Source organism: Colias croceus, chromosome 6, assembly GCF_905220415.1.
Source record: "Colias croceus chromosome 6, ilColCroc2.1".
In the NCBI taxonomy this organism is placed as follows: domain Eukaryota; kingdom Metazoa; phylum Arthropoda; class Insecta; order Lepidoptera; family Pieridae; genus Colias; species Colias croceus.
In genome coordinates, this window is record NC_059542.1 from 3,018,389 (window position 1) to 3,042,757 (window position 24,369).

The 24,369-nt window shown below is 32.7% G+C and overlaps 1 protein-coding gene across 7 annotated transcripts; it reads right to left on the reverse strand.

Annotated features, from left to right (window-relative positions):
• Positions 1 to 920: 920 nt before the first annotated feature.
• LOC123692418 (protein FAM13A-like) lies at positions 921 to 23,580 on the reverse strand. 7 transcript variants are annotated; one of them, XM_045637161.1, is made up of 12 exons: positions 23,420 to 23,580; positions 13,558 to 14,166; positions 13,333 to 13,429; positions 12,608 to 12,877; positions 12,175 to 12,349; positions 11,786 to 11,919; positions 10,112 to 10,393; positions 6,401 to 6,625; positions 4,670 to 4,777; positions 4,040 to 4,222; positions 3,498 to 3,660; positions 921 to 2,583 (listed from the first exon to the last, which is right to left on the reverse strand). In XM_045637161.1, exons 3-12 carry the CDS (start codon positions 13,354 to 13,356, stop codon positions 2,558 to 2,560), a joined length of 1,590 nt encoding a protein of 529 aa, XP_045493117.1. In that variant the 5' UTR covers positions 13,357 to 13,429; positions 13,558 to 14,166; positions 23,420 to 23,580; the 3' UTR covers positions 921 to 2,557. The 7 variants fall into 7 exon arrangements, with proteins under 7 accessions (XP_045493117.1, XP_045493118.1, XP_045493119.1 ...); XM_045637162.1 differs by lacking the exon at positions 23,420 to 23,580 and adding an exon at positions 16,606 to 16,712; XM_045637163.1 differs by lacking the exon at positions 23,420 to 23,580 and adding an exon at positions 16,522 to 16,540.
• Between the last annotated feature and the right edge of the window lie 789 nt (positions 23,581 to 24,369).

Sequence of the window (24,369 nt, forward strand, 5' to 3'; positions counted from 1 at the left end):
GCTTTCTTTGAAGGTACATTATTTTTTATTAGTCACATCCAAGGTCACATCCTTCGCATGGATAATATATAAACGTTGGTTGCCATGTTGGAAAAAATCGAATATTCATTTTATCTGGCAATACATTCGCATAATATAAAATAAAACTTTCTACGTTTTGTCACAAGAACTCTTACTTTCATTTTTTTTAATATTAATCTCAATTTGATGAACTGTTCAAGTATCTACATAATTATTGATAATAAAAGCAAAACAAAAAAAAAATTTAACATATTTCAAAGTTAATTTTCAGTGCTACATTCATAAAAGTGTCATTATAACAAGGAACAATATTATATTAAATCATTTAAATCGTATGATCATCATCATCAATATGAAATAAAATGTTATAGGAGAATAAATTAAAATACAAAATAACTCCTGACATCGTTTAAAAATTAAAATCAAGTACCTACTTGAAATAAATAATAAGATCCAATATGTATTTGACTATATATATAGGGATATCAATAAAATATAAATAAAATTCATTTGTGTCCAAGACAAAACAAACGTTATAAAAATCTAAATAAAACTACGGTATAGACTTGTTACACAAGGATACTTCTATATATATATCATAATAAATCACAGCTAATTACTTAGTACTAAGCGTAGTTAAATTATTACAAAACCTCTGTGAGGTAAATAATAGTTAAATTATAAATAAAAAATATCGGAAAATCATTCAAGATAATATTGCAGCTAAGCCTAACTGTAGTAGGTACCTATGTATGTAGTATCTATATAAATAATAATTTATTTACAATACTCGATTGTATTCGTCTATGTTTCAACTTACGAAATGATTATCAAATACATTTAATATGTATGCGCAATCTTAATTATTCTTCAACCATATTTATTAATAACAGTGCATTTTTATATGTAATATGCTGCGAATCGACCTTTTTCTGAACAATTTCTATAGAAACTTCACTGTGTAATTTTATATTACAGTCATTATACAATTAACAATGTACCTACTATGTTAAAATTTAAATTAGCCTTTTAGACGGCTATTTATTTTAAAGAAAATACTTTCAAAGAATAATCACAATTTTTAATATTAAATTGTTAATTATAATAAGCGAATTGGTGACGACGTCTATCCGATCCGTGTGTCGAAAAACAAGAGTATATGATGTGATATGATCACTACAATCAAAAGTACAAAGAAATATCTGTGTTGTCCTTTCAATGCAGAACATATAAAGAGCGAAAAAGGCAAACACAGATTAGGTTTGTCAACCATAGGCTAAAAATGTATCCAATGACAACCTCAATTTTCACAAAACATTTATTTAGTAGATGATTTCACACACATTATTTATTAGATGATTTTATGTTTTAAGCATATATTCATTTCTACTAGAAACGGACATCACTCATACATTCACAATATTTTTTATCGTACAATCAGGTTATACTCGCGCGCCTCTATAATATTAATATAACTAGGTATGTATAGCCTAAGTGCATAGCAATAGATTATAAAACACTTTCAAAAACGCGCCAACAATTAACCACTTATAAAAAGAAACTTGTGACAATATAATTTTTCCGTTTGTACCATTATAATTTTAACAAGAGATCTCCATAGAATTTTAGTTATTTAGTTTTCAGTCGTATTTAAAATCTAGTGAAATAATGGTAATTCTCTATGTTTTTACAAAATTGCACTAAATAACTTGTCACAACAAATGATTATTTTCTTAAAGTTAGGTATAAGATTATTAGTTGTAAACACGACAAAAATTAACGATAAGAAAAAAATCATAAAAATAATGAATTCGAATGTTATTAATTAATTAGAGTTAGATGAGTAATGTCCAATAACAGGAAATTATTAATTCAAACCGTAAACCGAAAATGCATCCGTGTGTGATGGTACTTACGACATAAGCTGTCAAAAATTGGCACTGTTCAATACAAAACTGAAATCATGCACATTATTAATTTAAAGCTACATGTGTGTACGTAAAGTAAAATGAGACTAAATTTATGTTACAATTATTTTTAACATAATACCTATTTTGATTTTTTCTAAGAAAGTTCCTGTTTTCAGAGATCATATATACACTATCTACTTTAATAATCTCTTTGTTTCATCAAAAACTACGTGTTATTTTGTATGTATAAACTGCCATGATGTTTTCAAAATTTACAAAGTCAAAATAATACACTCAATGTCTTAATACATTTCTATGTATTATACATTCTATGTATTTCGATATATAGAATTTAATGTGGGCTCGTTAGTAAATCCGTAACACTTGTACATTAAAGGTGTCATTAAAGTTTAGAAAATATTAAATTCTTAAATAAATACAATTAAATCTTTGCAATACAAACCTTAGGCCATATGCCTTTGTACTTAAAGTCGTAACCCTCTTGTCTAAACAGTGAAATTTAAACTCTACAGTCATAATAAGAGAGTACATTCATAAAAGATTATTTTAAAATTGATTTTTACTACAACATTGTAAGTGTCACCTTCAATACAACGCTCAATAATTCAACCTCTGTTATTTTTTAATAAGCCTGAAACAGAAACAAAATTTTATGATCAATTTGACGTAAGTTTAAAAAAAAATATATTTTTAACCATCCTAATGCCTCCTCCACACTACTCGCGAAGTTGAACGAGGTTAGACGAATAGAATAATGTAGAGAGGCACTTCGGCTTACTTCGTCCAACTTTACCTCGCCTCGGCCGACTTCCGTTTGTTGTCGGTTTTTGCGCCCGAGTCAAAGGGCACGAAGTTACCTGAAGTTCGTTCTGAATATGAACGTATGCGCTCCTCGCGAAGTTGAACGAGTGTGTAGTGTAGCACCGCGGACTTCAGTCAACTTCGGCCGAGTACTTCGCCGAGGAACTTCGCGAGTAGTGTGGAGGAGGCATAAGAGCTAGCGCGCAAGAGCAACTTTTGTCTCCGCAACTATTTTGTCTCTCCCATCAACTCTATGGGGAGTTGCGTCGCTACGTGCGCGCACTTTCTTACTAGCCCATAGAGTTGATGGGAGAGACAAAATAGTTGCGGAGCAACTTTCTTGCGCGCTAGCTCTAATTGAGACTGGCTAGTTAAAACTCAATGACAAATGAAACAAGTCAATATCTGCGTTAAAAACAACCGACTTCAAACTTGCACTTGCAACATTTACAAATACAGACAAAAATGCTCATAAAATAAAAACTACTGGGCCTATCCGAATAAAATGTTTATGGGACCAATTCGACACCATCCCGCATCGAACAAAAAAAGAATCACGTAAATCGGTTCAGAATCCTCGGAGTAATCGGTGTACATACATAAAAAAAAACATACCGGCCGAATTGATAACCTCCTCCTTTTTTTTGAAGTCGGTTAAAAAGAAACATCCTAAGCGACGTGTCAATTTTTTTTGAAGACCATTGATTATATAAATGTGCACAATAAAAACTTTTCACTGCAAACCTTTTTGTTTGTTAATGAGCGCGTTCAACAATTTGATCCTGGCCTTAATAGCTTTGTATCTTTGGTATTCTTCTTCTCTGCCCTTCTTGTCGTCACTTTGGACCTTCCTGCTATTCTGTATTTCGAAGTTTAACTCGTACTCCTTTATTGTTCGGCGAAGAACCTGGAATATTAACGTTACTAATTAATCTAAGTAATTAATTATATTGATGGTGTGAATACTCAGAGAGAAGGATTGTATAAATTTTATACCAACCACACAGAAACTGATTTTGCAGGAACTTGTCAAATGAAGTTTAGCCTCGTTAAAATACAGGATATTTTCTATTCATTCCCATAGGCTCTATATATTTTGCCAAGAAATAGGTTACCTATTTTCATGGTCTTAATCTGCGACTACGATATAATATTATGTAATAGAATTTGATTAACATAAATGATGTTTAATAAGGGCATATTTAGATGTATAATACCAATGACCCCTTCTAAGTATTATTTAATTATCGATTAGTATTACAAATATTTAACTTTGTAATACTTACACATTTCTGCATCTTGGCTTCACTTAGGGCTCTGGCCAGATCATCCAAGCCCAGGAAATGCAATCCTTCGTTGGAAGGTGTCTCCTCACTTGTAGCAGACTTAGCTGAAGATGTGGATGAAGGCATTTCTTCCACCACTTCGCGTATTGGAGGTGATTGTAACGGGCTTTCTTCTGCTGTTTCCTGTGCGAAAACACACCCTTATTACTAAGATATAGAGTACAATAATTTTGCAGAGTAAACTTGGCAGAAAACGCGGATAATGGCAGTTTATGGAAAAAGCAGCGAGCTTTCTACAGTTTCGTATGCTATAGCTCTTAATTATTCTAATACATAGAGTGCAATTTGACGGAGCAGACTTCTTGATGGGATCTCCTGAACCACATCACGCGTTGGAGTCTTTATGCTTTGTCTGACACGCGACAGAACACCCTAAGTATCGAGTTCAAATTTGCTTAGAAATTTCAATCAACAAAACGGCCTTAAAGTGACTGCTGAAGTATGAGTTCATCCGTACATACTAATCTATGTGTCGTTGTTTCATTGCGACGAATTTATATTTTTCTTTTAACAAAACTTCCTGGTTGAAAATGTGTTACAGTGAATGGTTATCTCTTATCTGTATCTTACCTGAGAAGTGTCCGATGGTTTCTCCTGCGAGTCACTGGAGCTATCAACGCTTGTGAACAGCATCGCTTCGTGTTCATGAATCGTTGCTAGTTCACCGTTAGTTCCCATCTGAATTTAAAAGTACACCACTATATCCTTACAAATTCGTGAAATACCAAAACAAAAATTTTTTTTTCGTAATTAAACATTTAGTTTTGATATTTGTAGGTATGTTTTTACTCTTATAAAGAAACGTATTAAAATAATCAAATTATGAGGAAACAACTCAACAAACCCAGTAGCGTTCCATTGTTCTACTTATTGATTCAGCGCAAGATTCTTTGATAAGTCAACCAGACATTAAAAACACCTTTCTATCCTTTAATAAACTAAGAATGCTATTTTTTCTTTATATTGCTATAATGAGATGCAAAAATGGTAATTACGTGAATTACATTGATTATATAAAACTAATAACAAGTAAATATTTTTCTCAGTCGCAGTGGCAAGTTACTTCCCAAATAACGCGTTAAATACTGATAACAAAAAACACACCAATGTGACCTACTCCCCTTTTATTACTAGATAATAATATTGACGAAATATTTTGACTAAACAATGTACTAATCTATTCTATCGTTCGATATTTTTAAGCTATTGCATAGCTTCTATCGCGGGCCTTGTGCGCGGGGACCGAATCGAGAAATTCCGTAACGAAAAAACCTCACGCTCCCCACTCCGACGGGCGGAGGTGTGGCTTGAAGGCATAGCATGCAATAGCTTTACCGCGGCAGTCCCCGGTTGCCACACGTCGTTTTTTTATGGTCTTGCTATTACTGATTCTTGTAAAGTAGTACTACTTCTATAGTTACTCGCTATAGAAGTAGCTATTAATTTCCTTTTTTCATTAAATGAACTCTACAATCTACATCTCTAATAACTGCTGGATTTTGATTCTCTCAACCTCTAGATACAGGGTATATACTTAGCACCTTTTATCTAAATTGTAGAGTTCGCTAGTAGCTTTACATTTCATAGAACTCGCACATAAGACAACACTAGTGTCTCATATAGAGTAACTAACCACCTTAATCATTGAAAAATATATTGGCCGCTTATATTATGTAGCTTCAATATTATAGTATACATGTCGTGGCCATATCGTAGATTTGCTCATTTCATGAAATGGCCAACATAGTTTGATCAGATCGTTAAATCGTCAACGTTTCACGATTTGATCATCGACATTTGGCCAGATCGTATAAAATATCTTAGAGAGTCCATAAAACATTAGAAAATTCAGAATATTTTAAGAACTTGTTCATTGTCATTTAAGTTTGTGCCGCCAGATACCAGAAGCGAGATGGTTTTTTCAATAGAAAACAGTTAGGTTAGGTTAGGTTAGACTTTAATAAACAACGCACGAGCCGAGCGAGCAAAGCGAGCGTGCCGCGGCAGTAGCCGGCGAGTGCCAGAAGCGAATCGCTTTTTAAAAAAGAAACAAAAATGGTCGCATTTCGTGAAATGGCCATCCACGTTTGGCCAAACTAAATTGGCCATTTCATGAAATGAGCAAATCTACGATATGGCCACGACATATATATTGCTGAAAAAGCCCCTTTTCTCAAGACTACAAAACTCTATTACTATTGAATATTTTCTATTATATTGTAAATATTCAATAGTATATTGAATACTCTATTACTTTTACTGAAAGAGCTAAGTTAATAAAAACTCTACAATACAACTCACTATATCAGATCTGGATTGTAGAGCGCGTTTCACAGCTCTATATCTCTCATAGAGGTGTCTAGCGGCACCTCGCTCTGCGGTATTAGCGGCTGGTCTGCCTCTAGCCGCCTCAAGGCGGAGTAAAGCGCGTTGCACACAGGCCTTCTCTGCAGCTAGTTGCGCTGAGGTCCAAGTCGTTTCGGAAGCTATAATTCGACCAGCTGCTTGACGACACCCGTCTATCCACTATAAGTGAACATTGTGTTATTAATTTTTGGGAAATTTAGTTAGGGTTGTCGCACATTTTTTTTTAAGTAAAGTATTGAAAATGCCTCCAAATTATTGATTGGGTAAATATAAAATATGCAGTAATTTCGCATGGTTCGCATAATAAATACAGAAATTAGTGTACTGATATGAACAGGAATGTCAGATACAAAATGATAAATAATTTAAAACAGTCAGGTAAGTAGGTATTTAGTTTAGTACATATTATTTATTATTGATTTGGAAATAAAAGTTTAAATAGATAAAGCGTAAGATAGTTTACCAATATTCCAAGTTTCTTGATAAATATCGAAGAAAACGAATTCAGTACTTGTAGTCTCGACACATTAATCGACATCGATGTCGACCGAAATCGGTCGGTAACTAACGATTTTCAGTATCTATAGTATGGACCTAAAAAATTTAGTGTTGTTTTTCCAAGAAATTTACCTTGATATTATGGAATATATAGTAAATTAAAATTAGTTACATAAATTTTTCGCATTATTACAAATACAATTGCATATGAAAAAAGCACATGTTATGCACAAAAAACATGGCAGTTAATTTAATTTTAATCAAATTCGATATTTTTTTATATCAATCGTTTAATTAATGTTCTATTTATTACATATTCATGGAATCCAAAATTCCATGTATGGCAATCTCTTTCTTTACTTTTTTGACATTTGACATCAATCAATCAAAATAAATATAAATTTTGTATTTTCAAGAGGATAATTTTTAATTATATTCTTAAAAATCCTATAAATCTATTGGATAACAAATATCCTAAGAAAATATCAATCTGCGTTATGTTTTTATATAGTTAAAGCTATTAGTTTTAGTTTAAGTAATAATATTTCGTTATTTGTGAAGTGCAATAACATTCTAATCAAAAGACTCTAAAAGCTCTACAAGATAATTTTGCTCAATTCGAAGCCTTGCGAAAAATCTTTAAGACATCATAGAAACGGACGGAACTAAAACTAAAGATGGAACGGATAATTTGTATCACTTGTATTTTTAGCTTGTCTTATTATACAATAATATTATGTGCATCATTGTAGGTATATTTTATTACAGTTAATAAGCAAAGGATGAATATACGCAATTGATTTACTTAAATATACGCAATTGATTTACTTAAATATAAATATTTATTTTTATTAAATATAAATTTTATATTTTACAGATGTACAAGTTACTAGAATTATGTTGGTGAGAGATGATGGTTTTGAGCCAAATTTTCAACTACGCTATTATAAACTATTAAATTAAATTTTTCTAATAAATTTTTTTTCGTAATTGGCTCGTTTTTATTTTATTTGTATTCATCTGTATAATTTTATTATCTTAGAAGTTCAGAAAGAAATTTATCGAATATTTAGGCTGAATAAATGCAGATAGCAGTAAACTATTCTAATATTTATTTAATATAAGTAATATAAGAGGCTTCATAACATCTATAATATAAAAATGAATCCCAAAATGTGTTGGTAAGCGCATAACTTTAGAACAGCTGAACCTATTTCTTTAATTCTTTTTTTATTATATTCCTTGAAGTACGAGGATGGTTCTTATGTAAAGAAAACGTGAATATGTACCACGGGCGAAGCCGGGGCGGACAGCTAGTTTTCAATAAAATTTTGAAACCATCTTAAAAATAAAACATTATTTGTGTATTTCATTTTAATTGCAATAACATTAAATAAGAGAAAAAATTATTGCGTTTAATCATATAGCATCGGAAGTGTGAAATATCTTTTTTATTATAAAACTAGCTTCCGCCCGCGATTCCGTCCGCGCGGAAAAATTAAGAAAAATTAAGATTTCTTTTTTCTACGTATTTTTCCGGGATAAAAAGTATCCTATTTTATGCCCAGGATAATAAGGTATAATTATACCAAATTTCATCGAAATCGAACCGTTAGTTTTTATGTGATGCCTTCACATACAGACAGACAGACAGAAAGACAGACAAATATTTTTTTTAATCACATATTTGGGTTTGGTATCGATCCAGTAACACCCCCTGCTATTTATTTTTTCAATATTTGCAATGTACAGAATTGACCCTTCTACAGATTTATTATATGTATATAGATTATAATAATCTATAATTTTTCCGATATTTTCAACCGTATCTACAAACCCACACAAACCGTAAGGCCCTTCTCCCATTACGATACGCACAGGCGATTCAAGTATCCTGCAAGTCTCGGAGACTAGTCGCCGCGGAGTAACTCACATACATTTGTATGTAGGCTCGCACACTACGCTATCGGTATCCTACACGTCCGCGACTAGCATCGCACGTGTTGGTCGCTTTTGCGTCAAATCTCCCGCGTATCTCTTCGGTAGAAAAATAAAAATTTCTAATCATCATGAGTTGTAATTCTCGTGCGGCTACAAATCTCTACAATTTATTTTTATTTCAATATATGGATGAATCCAGTACTTCCTACTCTTATGTTGCCGTCTTCTATTTCTATAAAAAAGAAAAACTGCAAGAGCTTCTTCGTCACTGGAATCGCTGATTGCTCGACATAACGACCTAACTGTTGTTACAATAAATAAATGAATTATTATTATTATTATATAACGTCCGCCCACAAAAACGAGGCACAATAACGATGTCATTTTTTCAGTCGCATAATATGCGATCATCGGGTAGCGAGCAAATATCTTACTAGTATTCTACTCGAGTATCGTACCTATTCTAGAAGTATCGTAATGGGAGAAGGGCTTTAGTTATCGAGATCTTGTCGAGATCAAAACGTCGGTATCATAACGATTGACAATGTCAAAGTATAATTTGTTTTGACAACATTCGAATGTGTTGCAAAGAAATGATTTTCCAAATCCATGAAATCTATATTTTATTTATTGTTCATATATCTACGGAATTGAAATAATGATGTTATTAATTTAGATAAAAATGCATTACTACACTGCTATTATTATATAAATATTTTGACGCATAACGGAAAGTTTTGTGAAGAATAAAAATTATAAACAAATATGTATCTATTGTATGCTTCCATCAAATTGGGGAGAGGTATTAAGCGACATCATTTTCATTGCTGAAGACGGGTCTATAAATTAGTTGTCGGTAATTACCGACTAATGTGTCGAGACTACAGGTGCAGGATACGGAATGCAGCTATGAAACTCCAAGATAAATGGATAAATTCGGCAAAGCATATATTACTTGGCAAACGGAATATTGAAGTCACACTTGGGCATGTTGCCCAAAAGTAAACATAAATGTAATAAACCTCGCCTTGACCTATCCTACTATTGGAGAGAAATACGTTTAAACCATAATTATGATTTAAATATAAGTATCATGAGTTCAGTAGTCACGTAGACCAACATATCAGAATTTATTGGAAAGTTATGGCTTTAAAAACAAAACAAAATCCAAACGCTGTGCCAATATAAAGATGCTCGTACACTTACCTCTTCAATATCCCGAACCACATCTACCATCGATTTGTCGCTTTTCAGCGCTGCATCCAGCTTTTCATCTCTTTCCTTCTGCAATTTAGCGGCTTTAACTTTCAGAGCGTATTCCACGGGGTCCGCTTTGATGCAGCGCTTTTCTGTTTGCAAGCGCCGCAGGGTCTCATGCATGCGCGTCAGTTGGACGTCAGTCATTCGATCGCCGGGAGATATAGCACGCCCGTTTTGGGTTTCGAAGTCGTTCTCGTATTTGGTAATTGACTTCTTGAGAACGGCGATCTTGAACGACAAAAAAGTCATAATTTTGTTTAGTTAAACTGTTATTTATTATTGAGTAAGGAATGAGTATACTATTGATCTTTCCGTTCGTCTATAGGGACAATTAATTTGAAATGAACCGAATATATATATTGTTATTTAGTAAAGTATTCGGCCAATTTAGAAGGCAAATAGTTTCGAGCTATAACAAGTGTAGTTGTTATTGTTTTACATTGATTCTTAAAATAGCGATACTCGGAAATTAGTTGATGAAATGAAGTCAATGCAAATCGTAACTATAAACTGTTTGATTAATGCTTCAATGATCAATTAAAACTTCAAGTACAGATAACATTGAGGGATTCTAAATGCGGCGTTATCAAAACGTGTTCTACATTATGTTTGCATGATATCTTTGCCGCTATGTAAATTAGAGTTGAAGGCTGAAGATGCGAATAGATAAGTACCTAGTAGTACCTACTCTAGATATTATAAGGCAGAGTACATTTCGGAAGGAGTATTATACAAAGAAATATGGGCATTTTATTTTCATTCGGCACGCAATGTAACATATTCGCTTGGATTTTAGTTTTGAGAATCATATCTTCGCATTCCGCACGATGAATCGAGCAAAATATAAACTTTATTATTCATGATTAATAAATCAGTTACCTAATATAATCAGGAAAATGTTTCAGGTTTTTGAAATAACCGCAACTCAATAATTGTAAATACTTAGATAAGTAAATACAAAAAGATGCATTTATAGAATCATTATAGTAGGCATTGTATACGGAGTACGGACACAAACGACGTTTGTTTGATGAATAGAAAATAATACTCAAAAATACTACTTAATTTTGAAAAGTATAAATAGTATAAACAGTGTACTTAAATATTTGACGAAAAATAGAGCTACCTGTATATTTATGCTTGGGCAATAAGTATCATCTATCTTGTACAATCCGGTAGATTGCTATCCTATCCGCAAAAGTCAATAGTCTTTGGAAAAGCTCATTTATCTTTTATCGTTCATACTACTATGTTTTTTTATCCTTATCACAAACTACTTTGATAATATTTACTTCTACTTTGTGCAAATTTAAAATGCTTTCAGCTTTATTAGTCTCTGACCTATCATTTTCTGCTATTCACCTTCTTACTGATTAGATAGCACATAATATAACATCGTTATCATCATATTTTTTCATACGGCCACCAAAACCTATTAAGATTGTTTTCCAACGACAGTTTAGTCTATAATACTCGTGAGTTTTGGTATAGCCATATACCGCATTATGACATTAATACCCCACACTGATGATACGGTTAGCAGATAGCACATGTCGTTGAACTATTTAGTTCTACATATACTAGTTTCCTAAAGAAGATTTTCTGCATATTGTAACATACCTTCTTGTTAATTTTCTCAAGTCGTCTATCGGGACTGGGCTGCGTGCGCCGCGGCGGCACGCTTCGCTCGTCTCGACGCGCGTGTTCCGCTTCTTCGCGTCGAGAGCTATGGGATCGTTCGGTTTCTTCACATACTGGATAAGATTAAGTAAATTATTGTCTGAATTTTAATAAAGTTAAATTGTGTTGATTTTGTAGGTGGTACAATTCTTTAGAAGCAAAGTAAAATGTATGATACTCAAAAATGCAGTCCTAAGTAATCAGAAAATTTTTTAATCAGTCCAGTAGGCCCAGTTAAGGTGATCCATTGAAAACAAAAAACAAAACCTTCCTTTCGTAACTTTCTGAAAGTAAATTAAAATCTGATTGATCATTTCAAAATTACCCACCTTCTGGTTTCTGTTGAACAACGTATTCAAAGTGTGGGGGTGTGCCGCAGCGGGAGTCCTCTGCGGACACATGGTCAATTTCCCGGGGCTGTCGCGGGAGGCGGGCAGGCGCGCGGCGTCGCTTTCCGAACTGTGGTCTACGTGCGCGAGACAGCCTTTCTGCACGACGTTCGGACTGCAACCAAATGTTTATGATTAATACATTTAAATACATAAGCTCATAATATTTATTATTTACTAAGCAATTTGCAGTGCTCTATAGTGTTAAAAATTTTTGCATAACAAAAAAGTAGTATTCAGGTTAGGTAGCTGGTTAAATTTGACTGATCAACTGATTTGTCATCTTTCTTAACAGTTTCTTTTGAGATGTAACTTTACGTTTAAGGAATGTAATCGCAGCACCAAATTTGCTAAATAAAGGGATTTAACAAACCTCAAGACGATTGTGATCATGTAACGGTGGTGGCGGCGGAGGAGGTGGGAGCCGTTCTTCGCTGTGCGGTCTCCTCTCTTTGCGCTCGTGCGCACAGCCCGAGTCGCGACGTTCCCGCCGTTTACGGGCCTCGCGCTCACCCTCAGGGGCTGCCATATCTTCTCTCTCACTCCCCCGTTCCCGATCCTGCTCGCAGCACTGCGCACGCCACCCGTTTGTGGTAATTACAATGCGACGGTCGCTCGAGCAATCGGATGGTGTGCCGTAACCCTAATGTAATGTCTATGTTAATGTGTGTGTTATGCATGGATTGACAAGCTTGAATTCGTTTGCAAATCTGCTAGGTAGGTATGTTATGAGATGTCTTGGGCCGTGGTATGAGTACATGATTGTCGGTGTATTAGCAATATATATTGTACGAAATTTACTTGTGTAGATTTATTTGAATTGTACTGCCTAAAGCGTTTTCTACTAGGGCATTGTAAATATTCTTTAGCTAGGTTTTTACAACGCGGCTATATATCTTCAAGGTTACTGGAACCTAGGTAATTTTAAAGGAATGTGTTTATGATTAGGATTTTTTATGTTCGAGTCACTTTCTATCCAATAACCTTGTTTGTGCCAAAGCTAATATGAAGCTTAAAAATCTTGAAAATACTCTTGAAAATATCGTGGATCTACATAAAAGTTTATAATAAAATTTTACCCCGTCACCTAGTTAGTACCTGATCAATTTCCAATAGTACCATCTTTGCTTCTTTTTAAAGACTACCCTCGAAAATAAATCCCCAATTTCCAAAAGTAATCGGCCGAAATGTGTTTCTGAAATTAAATGACACCCACATCTAATGTATCTCATACCAAGAAAAGTTTAATTTCGGCGCTTTTATAGCCAATTGTGGATCGTGTGTCCTGAATAAGATTTGACCGTTTGTGACGATAATACTTACGATGCAGTATCTCGCAGCGCCTACTATGGAGTTGAGAATTCTGGAAATGTTGTCCCGACTTCGACTTGCCAGGGTTCCTCTGGGGCCCAAACCTGGGCGAGACCCCGGGTGATAATCCACAACCAATCACTAAACTACCGGGCTATTGTTTATCCTTTTATGTAAAACAAAATGAAAGAAACAAAACGAAACGGTAGCACGGAAACGAGCGCCGTTTTGGCGGTAAACTATTCACTAAAATACAGATTATTAATTGTAAAACAGCACAGAGTCTCTATTTGATGATCTCACAGCTCTGCCTCAACATATCGCGGTCCCGGCACATAGTGTTACAACTCGAGCAGTCTATGAAGAGTTTATTGTCCAACAAACTACGGCTGCTTCAAGAAGTGCGTTGAAACTAGCCTGTAGTTTAGCATTGATAGATAAGTAGTGAGTTTTAGAGCCTTTTAGCTCGTAATAGTCCTAGAATAACGCTTTTATCATCATGATAGACGATAGGCACATTATTCTGTTATGTTAAACTAACTTTCAATTTTCGTCTATCGTACTAGACATTTTGGTAACACTTCACTTGTTCTTGAATAACACTCGAAGTCACAGGAAGATCTGGAACAAAAGAAAATGTTTAAATACCCAAATAAGAAGAAATAATTCGAATTGTCTTTTTTTTACACGTGTATGACTGATGAAATAACCATTAGGTGCGCAATAGAATACTATTGAATTTCCTTCTCAGAAATAAAACTTGTAATTTATTTTTCCTTAAAGGGATTGGAAACTCAAATTCTGTAAATATATCCGTAAAAAAATGAGACTCAATAGTTGTAATTAATTCGATATAGGTATTAACTCTGTCTTTAAAAATTGTTTAATTATTTTAATAATCATTTTTATTTTATAATATTAAATAATCTCAATTTCTTATAAAAGATTAAATCTTTTCTTTTAGGTAGTTATAATAATAATTTTAATTTTAATTAATCATAAATTGAAAACCTATTGTGATGCTACCCACTTGGTAGCCATCAACTGATTGAGTGAAGTTAAAGATACCTACATATAGACCCAATTAATACAATCTGTAGACTGTAGGTAGTAAGTAGTTACATAAAATCAAATAGATATTATTATGTTATAGCTATCCACAATCTAAGGTATAGGTACCTATAGTAGAAGTCTGCTGTATACGGAAGAGAAATTACGCCTTATTTTAGTTTATACTAATTTACATATTATGCGGGTAATTATTTTTAACACGCTTTTATTAGCTTTTTTACCTCCATGTTTTGTTTATAATCGACTCGTTTAGACTCCATTTTTACCAATTTTTAACGAACAGATTTAATTCAAACCTTCAAGGATCGGTGACTAGATGCAATAATTTTATGAGTTTATCTTATTTTTTTACTTTATTTATTATATAGTATAAACAAATAGTTATGTAAACATAAAGGCGTATTTGACCTGATTTTCGCAGGGTTCGCTGATCGCAAGTGGGCGTGTCACTGGCGGAGCGCTCCTGTACCAATCCCCGGAGAAAAGCCGGTCTAATTGATTACAATAGCTCAGATATATTTCATAATGTTTTCTGGTTTAGTTTTAACATAATTTGGGAATTGGTTGAGGATTGATTTTATATTGCGCATATAATAATGAAATGGTGCTAGTGGTCAAATGATCAAATCTTATAGTTAGGTACCTACCTACCTATTTTTATCGTAAAGTCTGCGCTGAAATCTTTTATTTTTGAAATTATTATATTTTCCATTTTTTATTTAGTAAGTAAATATAGACTACTTACATAACATTATTTTGATTTTGATTTATTAGTGTCTTTATCCCATTCTATAATTAATATAAATACCTAAAGAAAAAAATACGGCTAAAATAAGTACAATTCAAAAACCTAGTTTATAAAATTAATTATCCAACGATAAAAAAATGTTCCTATCTTATAATAAATATAATATTTAACAATAATAATATAACCATTTGTTAGAACAAAAGGTTATATTATTGTATGATCTAACTAACTATATATACTTATCTAGGTACGTATTAATGTAGGTAGGTATAATATATTATGTACAGTCATATAATGAATTGCAACTGTAAAATACATGTAAATACAAAACAAATGCACAAACTGTATTACCTCATTCAGAAATGCATATTTATGACCCTTTCCTGAGCAGTCATTCAGATTCAATACGGAACAAAAGCTCTCTATTTACAGAGCATCTGAACAGACAAGGACGGAAAACGTCCTTGAGAAAAATTCAATAAAACCTTCTAGAACCTACGATATAACAGTAAAATACATATAAAATATAGTTTACATACCTGTGTAAACAGTTTATTCAGGAAGGTTTATGAAAACTAGGAAGTATTTTCACAGAATGGCGTCGCAGATAAAATGGCGGAGGGAATTAATGTCCTATCGCGAACGCCAAGCGAGAGTTACTGAAACATTGGGCGGTGTGCGCCGATGCTCTAATAGTGCTGGATCAACATATCGATAGAAATGTATTCTTGATTTTACAATGTTACAGGTTTGGAACATTTGTTTTCTTATAGTAAAAGTAAATTGAATTGGAAACCGCTAATAAATGGTAAATCTATGTTATGACGATTCAAAAGTGCTCCTAGAAGAAGTCTTATAAAGTTATAATAATAAATAAATGTTTGAGTTAAAGTTCGAATTGAATGAAAGTAAAAAGCTGTTTAAATCATGCGCCTAAGCCCTGAGTGGATATTTTATATAGCTAGAGCTTTTTAAGCTCTTGGTCGAAATTTTTAAAAAGTATCCACAGAATTATGCTATTTTGTAGTTTCAGTAGGTTAGGTTAACCTACTGAAACTACAAAATATGAAAGCATGTATTATGCTTATAAATATTAGATAACATGCCATTAAACACATTGTCCATTCGTATTTTAAAACAATAACAATTCTAAATACCTTCACCACCTTACTCAAGACAATTTTTTTAAGTTTTTATTGTTTGTTGACATCGATATACAATCATCGATATTTCCATTATACATCACTACACTCGTAAACAAGAGCGGAGCACGCCTTCAAGCCGGCCGGCGTAGCTTACACAGAAGCAGAATTTTAAGAGCTTTCGTAACCTTCCCAGCGTGCTTCCATTAAATAACTGCATAGTCTACTATCTCCGGAGACTTGGCTGAGCTAAAATTATGTTTTGAGTACCTTATGTGTATAATTACTTGGTACGAATATACATTGTCATTAAACCCACTGCGCCACTACTTCAGCGCATTTAAATTACTGCGTAGTATAAAGAGGACATTATTTTTTTGTTGTAATATTTTTTGTCTCCTGATTTTATAAAGAATGATGCACCAAAAATTATTGAACCCACAGTATTACAATATTAGTGATTGAATCTGTTTTGTGGTAGGTACTTTGGCTACGTTTAGGATAAGTTAATTATTAGTTCTACGCTCACATATAGGCATGTATTATGTAGGTATATTAACCAAAAAATATCATGGCCCAATAAATTAAGCTAAAAGTAAATGTTATTCAATATTTTGTAACTATCTACTAGGAATATTAATACAAATCATCACGAAATAGAAACAATAATTAATATCTATCAAATTACTTACATGATATTCGAGTAAATTAATTGCGTAACCAATGCGCAATGATATAAATGTTTAAATGTATTATATATCATCGGATCAAATTGCAACAGGCATTGTTGTTACTGTGTAAAGACTAAAGATTAATTAATCAAAATATAAATAACTTGATTTCTATCAATTATTCTGGAAAAGGACCTAAAGCCTTGTGCAATGTGCGTGTGTGGATTGTTAAATAAAGTGAGAAAAGATTGACCCAACATTTTTTGAGAAATTTTGATCATAATAAATAAAAATACATCGGTATTATGTATCATCGGTATTATTATGTTGTCCCTCAAAAAATTAAGTAAATATTTATCGACAAGGAACGGACTAGACAACACGTCAACTTATGTTTACTTTGATATGTACTTATCTTTCTTACATAAATATTTTATATATGGAATACCTTTTACCGACTGTATGTGTGTACATAATAATACGTTAAAAAGTTGATAGGTATATACCTATACACTTACGTATTAAATAATCAATCATCTTTCTTTCCGAAGGATGAACTAAAGAAAACAAAGCTCGAATGTTATTTTAGTATTTCCAATAGACTTTCATCCACGGCTTTCATCGTGTTTTCAATAATTAAGTACAATCAAATTCCCAACATTTACATCAACAGTAGAGTTTCCTGTTTCTGTTTATTTGTTCGGATATTAGATTGTTTTGTATAGACAATAGATATGCTAATATGATAAACAGACTAAATCTAAATTGATAAACAATGTTTAATGTTTCCAAATCCCAATGTTCCCAACTAAAAAGAAAATCGTAAACACTACCCTATTTTCGTATTTTGTAGTACTTGACGATCTTTGTTTACCAACATTTGCTATCATTCTTTCCCGACATCCCCATCCCCACAGAAGATGGCTGACTATCCCCCGCTGCGATCGATGTGACCTTGGCAGTGGGGGGAACTACCCCAGTAGATAACTACCCTAATGTATAGGTAATTTAATCGTATGCGTGGCTGAAGTCACCACGGGTACCTACTCTATATTTATTGTGCGTATGGTTATGGATATTCATTGATTATATTGCAGCCTTGAAAACGTTATGAATTCGTTTAGTTCAGTCAGCCTGTGCGTAGGTATCACAGATCAAAGAAACTGTAGGTATATATTATAGATGGTTTTGTGGAAGGATATTTATCTAATAGACAATGTTAGATTAATAGAAGGATTGCTTTAGATTTGAAAAGTTACATAACAATAATTTGAAAAAGATTTACTACGTTTGTTTGTGTTTTTCAGTCAAAAACGACAGAACGGGTTTGTATAGAACTCTTCTAAAATAAAATAGAATGTATTTTATTGTGCAAATTATGTTAACTATTGTAAACAATTTTGTTTTTATAGTTAACCTCATAGAATTAGCATATTATTACATATTGTAATACTGTGGAATTAGTCATTTTAAACTACAATGTTTCATGTTAAAATACTTATTTAAAATACTTTGTGAGTAAAGTCACTTCTCGAACCGTTTTCACTTTATTCAAAAGAAACAGTTACAAATTATTTTCCCGCTACGTACTTCAACAATAACATCTGCAGCTCTCATTTTCCTCTCAAGTTTATTCTAGGTCACGAAAACTTCCACACAAGTTCTCTTTGTTTTATTCAAGCCAATTCTTCAATATAATGTTAAACATAAATTTCATTTTATATGGTTTCTTTTGCGCAGTTAAATGTCAAATTGTAAAGTTATACCATGGTAATATTTAAAACTTATCCTACCTAACATAATTGATCATGAACCAATATCTAATATTTTTAAGTGCATACATGGACCTAAAAAAATTGTTAGGTCCATGGGTGCATAATGTACAATAAATTAAATACAATAAAAACACAATTATTTGTAAGTACACAGATACAGGAAAATCTCCATATTACTATTTTATAGGTATACGTTTATGAGAACATATAGCTCAAAGATAGTTTGGCTAGAACAATAAAACATACATCAACGTTATACGACTATTACGTAAACATATCGTCTGATTATTATTGATGCATTTGATACAATAAACACAAGGTCGATTTATGAGGAAATTGCCGTGGGTTTATATGAACTGCAGTGATGGAAATAGTTCTGCGTGGGTTGCATGCTAATCGCGTAGAGGGTAGACAAAATGTATCGTTCACGGTTAGTTAGCAATAAGGTTGCGAGGTAATCAGGAGATTAGTTCGTTTAAATATAAGTAGTTGGAGAGCCGGAGCTTGTCTTATGTAAATCAACTACGTAGTACGTACGTACTATTGACGTGAACGCATTCTACATGGACACAGTATTTTTTTCAATACTTACAAATAATTAGGTATTTTCCACAGTTAAAGAAAGTACATTTATCATAAAATACCTACGCTAACAAGAAAAGAGAAAAATCTTACTTCTTATTCATCTTTTTTTTTCCCGTTCTTTCTAAGTACCTACCAAATAAATATGAAAAATACCTTATAAAAAATATAATTTTGATTTTACCCGATATTCAAAATGAGAGCATACAAAAAGCTGCTCTACTTCTACTATAAACGTATAAAAACACTTAAATGCGGTTAGGAGTGCCTATGCTAAGTATATGTACGTAATTAAATTAGTGCTTGAGCCCAGACAAAGACATTTCTGTTTCACTACATCGCATCATAGTACCTATCTATAACCGAGCACTACATTCAGGTTTTGCTGAGGGGAGTAGTCGATAGCATCGCGCATGCGTACAAGACCGTTTCATTGAGACAAAGAAAATTAGACTCTAAAATTATAAACACTAATAATTAATAAGAACTACATGAGCATTTATTAAAGAGGTAGACAAAACAAATTAATCTAATTAGTCTACCTTTTGTTATAAACAAATTACCGATATCCTAAGAATTAGGTGCATTTTGTAGAGCTAAATAATTCATCCGTTTTATTAGATCATGTTTCTATTTTTACACGGGCTAAGGAAATCTTGGTAATAGGATAATATATAATAAGATACCTAACTAAAGTTTTAACACTGTTGGAGAGATTATATTGTGTTTATATAAGTGATTTGTTGAAACCTTACATCGATAATCCACACATTCATATCGTAGAACAATCGCCTTACTTTCCTTTCATGTAGAACTTATGATGTAAGGGTAATTATATTATGCTTCAATTAGGTATTGGCATTTTATTTATGTAGTGACGTACAATTTAATACATAAATGTTTATGTAACATATAACTACCTACATATTATAAAAAGTAACGTCCACCGAGTCTCTATCTGTTTGCGATAAACTCATAATAATTCAGCTTTCACCAATGGCTAATATAGTTCTCCAGGAAGGGTTTATATTGGAAATATCTATATTGAATTGCCTAAAAATTATAATTATAAAGTTCGCGAACGCGAACGGCGACGATGCTTTACGCTAATTTGGTACAAATTCATCAATAATCTCGAAAAACTAATAGATTGAAACTACAGTACCTATTGAAAAATGTTATTGTGGTATTTATTATATCAATAAAAGCCTCACTATTATAATATTTGTGCATTGCTTTATTATTAACTTTAACATTGCTACGACAGTTCTACAATGGTTCTACCGTCTACGTCACAGAATAAAACAAGTAGGTACACAATTGACTCTTTTTAATGGCGTCACGCTACACGCTACCATCTATGGCTACCATTCTTACTTTATTGATAGTCAATAGATATATAGTCATTGATTTGCGTGTTATATATTGTATTTTAATGATTAAGGATTAATTTTATTTCCTTCAATAAAAGTATTCCCAAACATGTTTGATTGAAAAGCGGCTTTATGTTACTATATTTTCGTTTCGGATTTGAGGGTAGTTACGTTGAGTTACTTTTACCACTTTTTTATTTTAATTGGACTAATTCGAGGTGATTACTTAAAAATTAATGTGACTATAGTGATGGACTATTATTTTATGAAGGTTGGAACCAAATTAAGTAAAAGCTTTCAATTGGAACTATTACCTATTGTAATTAAAGTCATAGCGCACAAAGGGACCTATTAAATATAAGGTCATGTTTTATTTTTGCTATTATAGTGATAATTTATTATTAATTAAAAATAATAATACTTTCGCAAAGGCAAGTAATAGGTAACTGTCATATTATAATATTGTTAGACGTAACTTTTGATTTAATAATTTTATCGATGAATAGTTGCCACTATTTCCTGTCAAAACATGCTTAGCTGTCGAATACTATAAATTGCCGCTTTCCTTTAAAAACGTGGCCCATTCGTACGAATCGTGCCTAGAGGCCCGGACATTGTTTATACGATGTTCGACCCAACTACCCTCACTTTGCTAATAATCGTTGACTCGCTGCGTTTTGTTATCAACTACCTACATCAATTAGCTGTGTAGAATCGCAGTACATTCTTATTAGTTACATTCAAACTAATATTTAACCCGCCCTCGCGTGTAATTTCTTACAATATTAAAATTAGCAATCATAATTAATAAACAAACGACGAAAATATTTAGACGTAAGAACGTAGCACAACTTATTGTCTCATCAATGTTTATTTCAGCCTGTGATTTCAGCATAGATGCATAAACCTTTGAAAGGAAACTAAGCGAAACATTAGTTTTCGCTTTTCAATCTATCACGGAACGAATGAAATTACGGATCGTTTGTCGGGATGTATTGGAATTGTGCCAGACAATCTCACTAAGATAATATAACTGGACATAGACATACTTAGTTAGTTCCTAACTACGTTTTACCTAAGTACCTAGGTAGGTAATAACCAAATTGTTGTATGATTATATCAGTAAAAATCTTACAAAATCCGTACAGGTAACAGACCTTATAACAGACATGTTATTCAGTTCAACTCTACAAAGTACAAATACATTGTTGAAGTACCTATCACTTATAAAAGCTAAGCAAGCAACTAATAATAATAAGGCACTTTTATAGATATAATCGAGCGTAGCTAATCAACATCAGCCCTAATCAAAAATCTATAAATTAACAACTCAATTGAGAACAGTGTTTTACAATATAATTTTTCGTATTGTAAATTACACCTAGGTACTTTACTTTATCAAAAGTTTTAAAAGTTCTCGAAAATTTATTCAATTTGGGAGACATGGAGAATATAATCAAATCAAGAAGAAAAGAGTAAAATCTAGCGCTATGCTTACGTCATTTAGAATGTAGGTAATTTGGTAATATCAAATTCTTAATCCGATACACAGACACACAGTGTCTAGGAAGTGACCTACTAGATGTTAAGTAGGTGCGCAAGAAGATAAAATATATTTACAATAAATAAAAAGGAGTTATTAAGATAAAAATTTTAAAGGCAATAAGTAGACAATTATCAAAGATCACGCCAACGCAATGACGACATGAAAGTTTTCCCGCTTTTTTTAACCACAGACAATTTCTAATCTTGTCTACAACAACAACAGAAAAGCTTCAAACAAAACAAAATCAAAGCGGAAAACAGTTTTACATAAACATTTACTCACCGATCATTCCAGATTCATAGGCTATCGTGAATAAGATGCAGTATCTACTGATCGATGCTGACCCACTTCTAGGTCATACCCCCCTCCGCTAACCTACCCCTCTTATTCTACAGGTGCGGTAGGTTATGGCTGCATTTTAAAGTGAAGAAAATAATACTTTTGTCAGCGTATTGTTCCTAATTAGCCTGGTCGTTTTCATTAGTCTACTTTTTTATGGAAGATCTTAATTATTATCATTTGGTTATAATATTCTAAATACTAATATTCATTCAATATTTTTTTGAAACTCAGCTTTTAGAAGTAGGTAAGTACAATATGTACTTCTAAAAGCTGAGTTAATGATGATATGAGTCTTAAAATTATACTCACACAATAAATTTTAAATACCATAACTGTATATTAGTTATAACGGAGAATTGTTATATAGTAAGTACCTAATTTGTTTAATATTCCATTCATATTTTATGGATTACTAGCTGTGCCCCGCGGTTGTACCCGCCATGCTCCGCTCCAGTTGGTCTTAGTGTGATGATTTTATATAGCCTTTCTCGATGGCTGTCTAACACCGAAATAATTTTTCAAATCGGACCAGTGGTTCCTGAGATTCCAACCACCAGCGCGTCCAACCATCAAACAAACAAACTCTTCAGCTTTATAATATTAGTATAGATTTGTAACAGGTACCTACTTATGATGATCTAATGCTTGAAAACAGCCGTACAGGCTGCATGGCACAGCTTTCCAAACACTTGCAAGATGCCAAAAATAAGACTTGATTCCATCTACTAAACTCGATATACCTAATTAGTTTATCTTTTTACTGCCATGCGGGCAAGATTTATAAAATAGTATTACCTACTTTAACACGTGTAACTAAATCATATTCCATAATTTTCTAGATCGCAACGTAGACTATTTACCTAATAGGTTGGCAATTACCTAATGAAACCTCACAGTATTAAAACTATTGAAGGCCAAATCGATTCGTGGTAGAAGCAAATTAAACTTCGATCTTTATATTGTTCGTTTATTAAAGTCTTGAGACTGAAAAGGTAATGTTTGTGTTGTAATAATCCATACTAATATTATAAATGCGAAAGTAACTCTGTCTGTCTGTCTGTCTGTTACTCAATCACGCCTAAACTACTGAACCAATTTTCATTAAATTTGGTATGGAGATATTTTGATACCCAAGAAAGGACATAGGCTACTTTTAATCCCGGAAAAATGACGCAATCCCGGTAATCCCACGGGAACGGGAACTATGCGGGATTTTCTTTGACTGCGCGGGCGAAGCCGCGGGCTGAAACCTAGTACGATATAATTTTCTCGACTTCATAGCAATAGTACAATCTGTTTAAGTTTGCATAGTTATTGAATGTGACGTAAAAACATTTGATCGATAGTAAAAATGCAATCACCACATTATTTGACGAATTTAATATGTGCCTAGTTTTGAGTAAGGATATTAGTAACTAATAAGACTTCTCCTTTCTTCTTATTTTTCGGTATTTTTTGCCTTGTTTCCTATAAGATTTAGAATTATTATTATATTATTATTATTTATTTAGAATTAATAGAATTGAAGAAACTAAGTGAAGAATCTAGTACATATGGGTGTATAAAGTTATTGG

What these genes read in the sequence shown, in the direction of transcription:
- LOC123692418 (XM_045637161.1), bottom strand. Translation starts at nt 13,356, where the DNA reads ATGGTACTATTGGAAATTGATCAG. An exon ending in TACTATTGGAAATTGATCAG is followed by an intron (nt 12,878 to 13,332) that starts GTACTAACTAGG and finishes ACATTACATTAG; the next exon opens with GGTTACGGCACACCATCCGA. An exon ending in AACCATCGGACACTTCTCAG is followed by an intron (nt 4,223 to 4,669) that starts GTAAGATACAGA and finishes GTTTTCGCACAG; the next exon opens with GAAACAGCAGAAGAAAGCCC.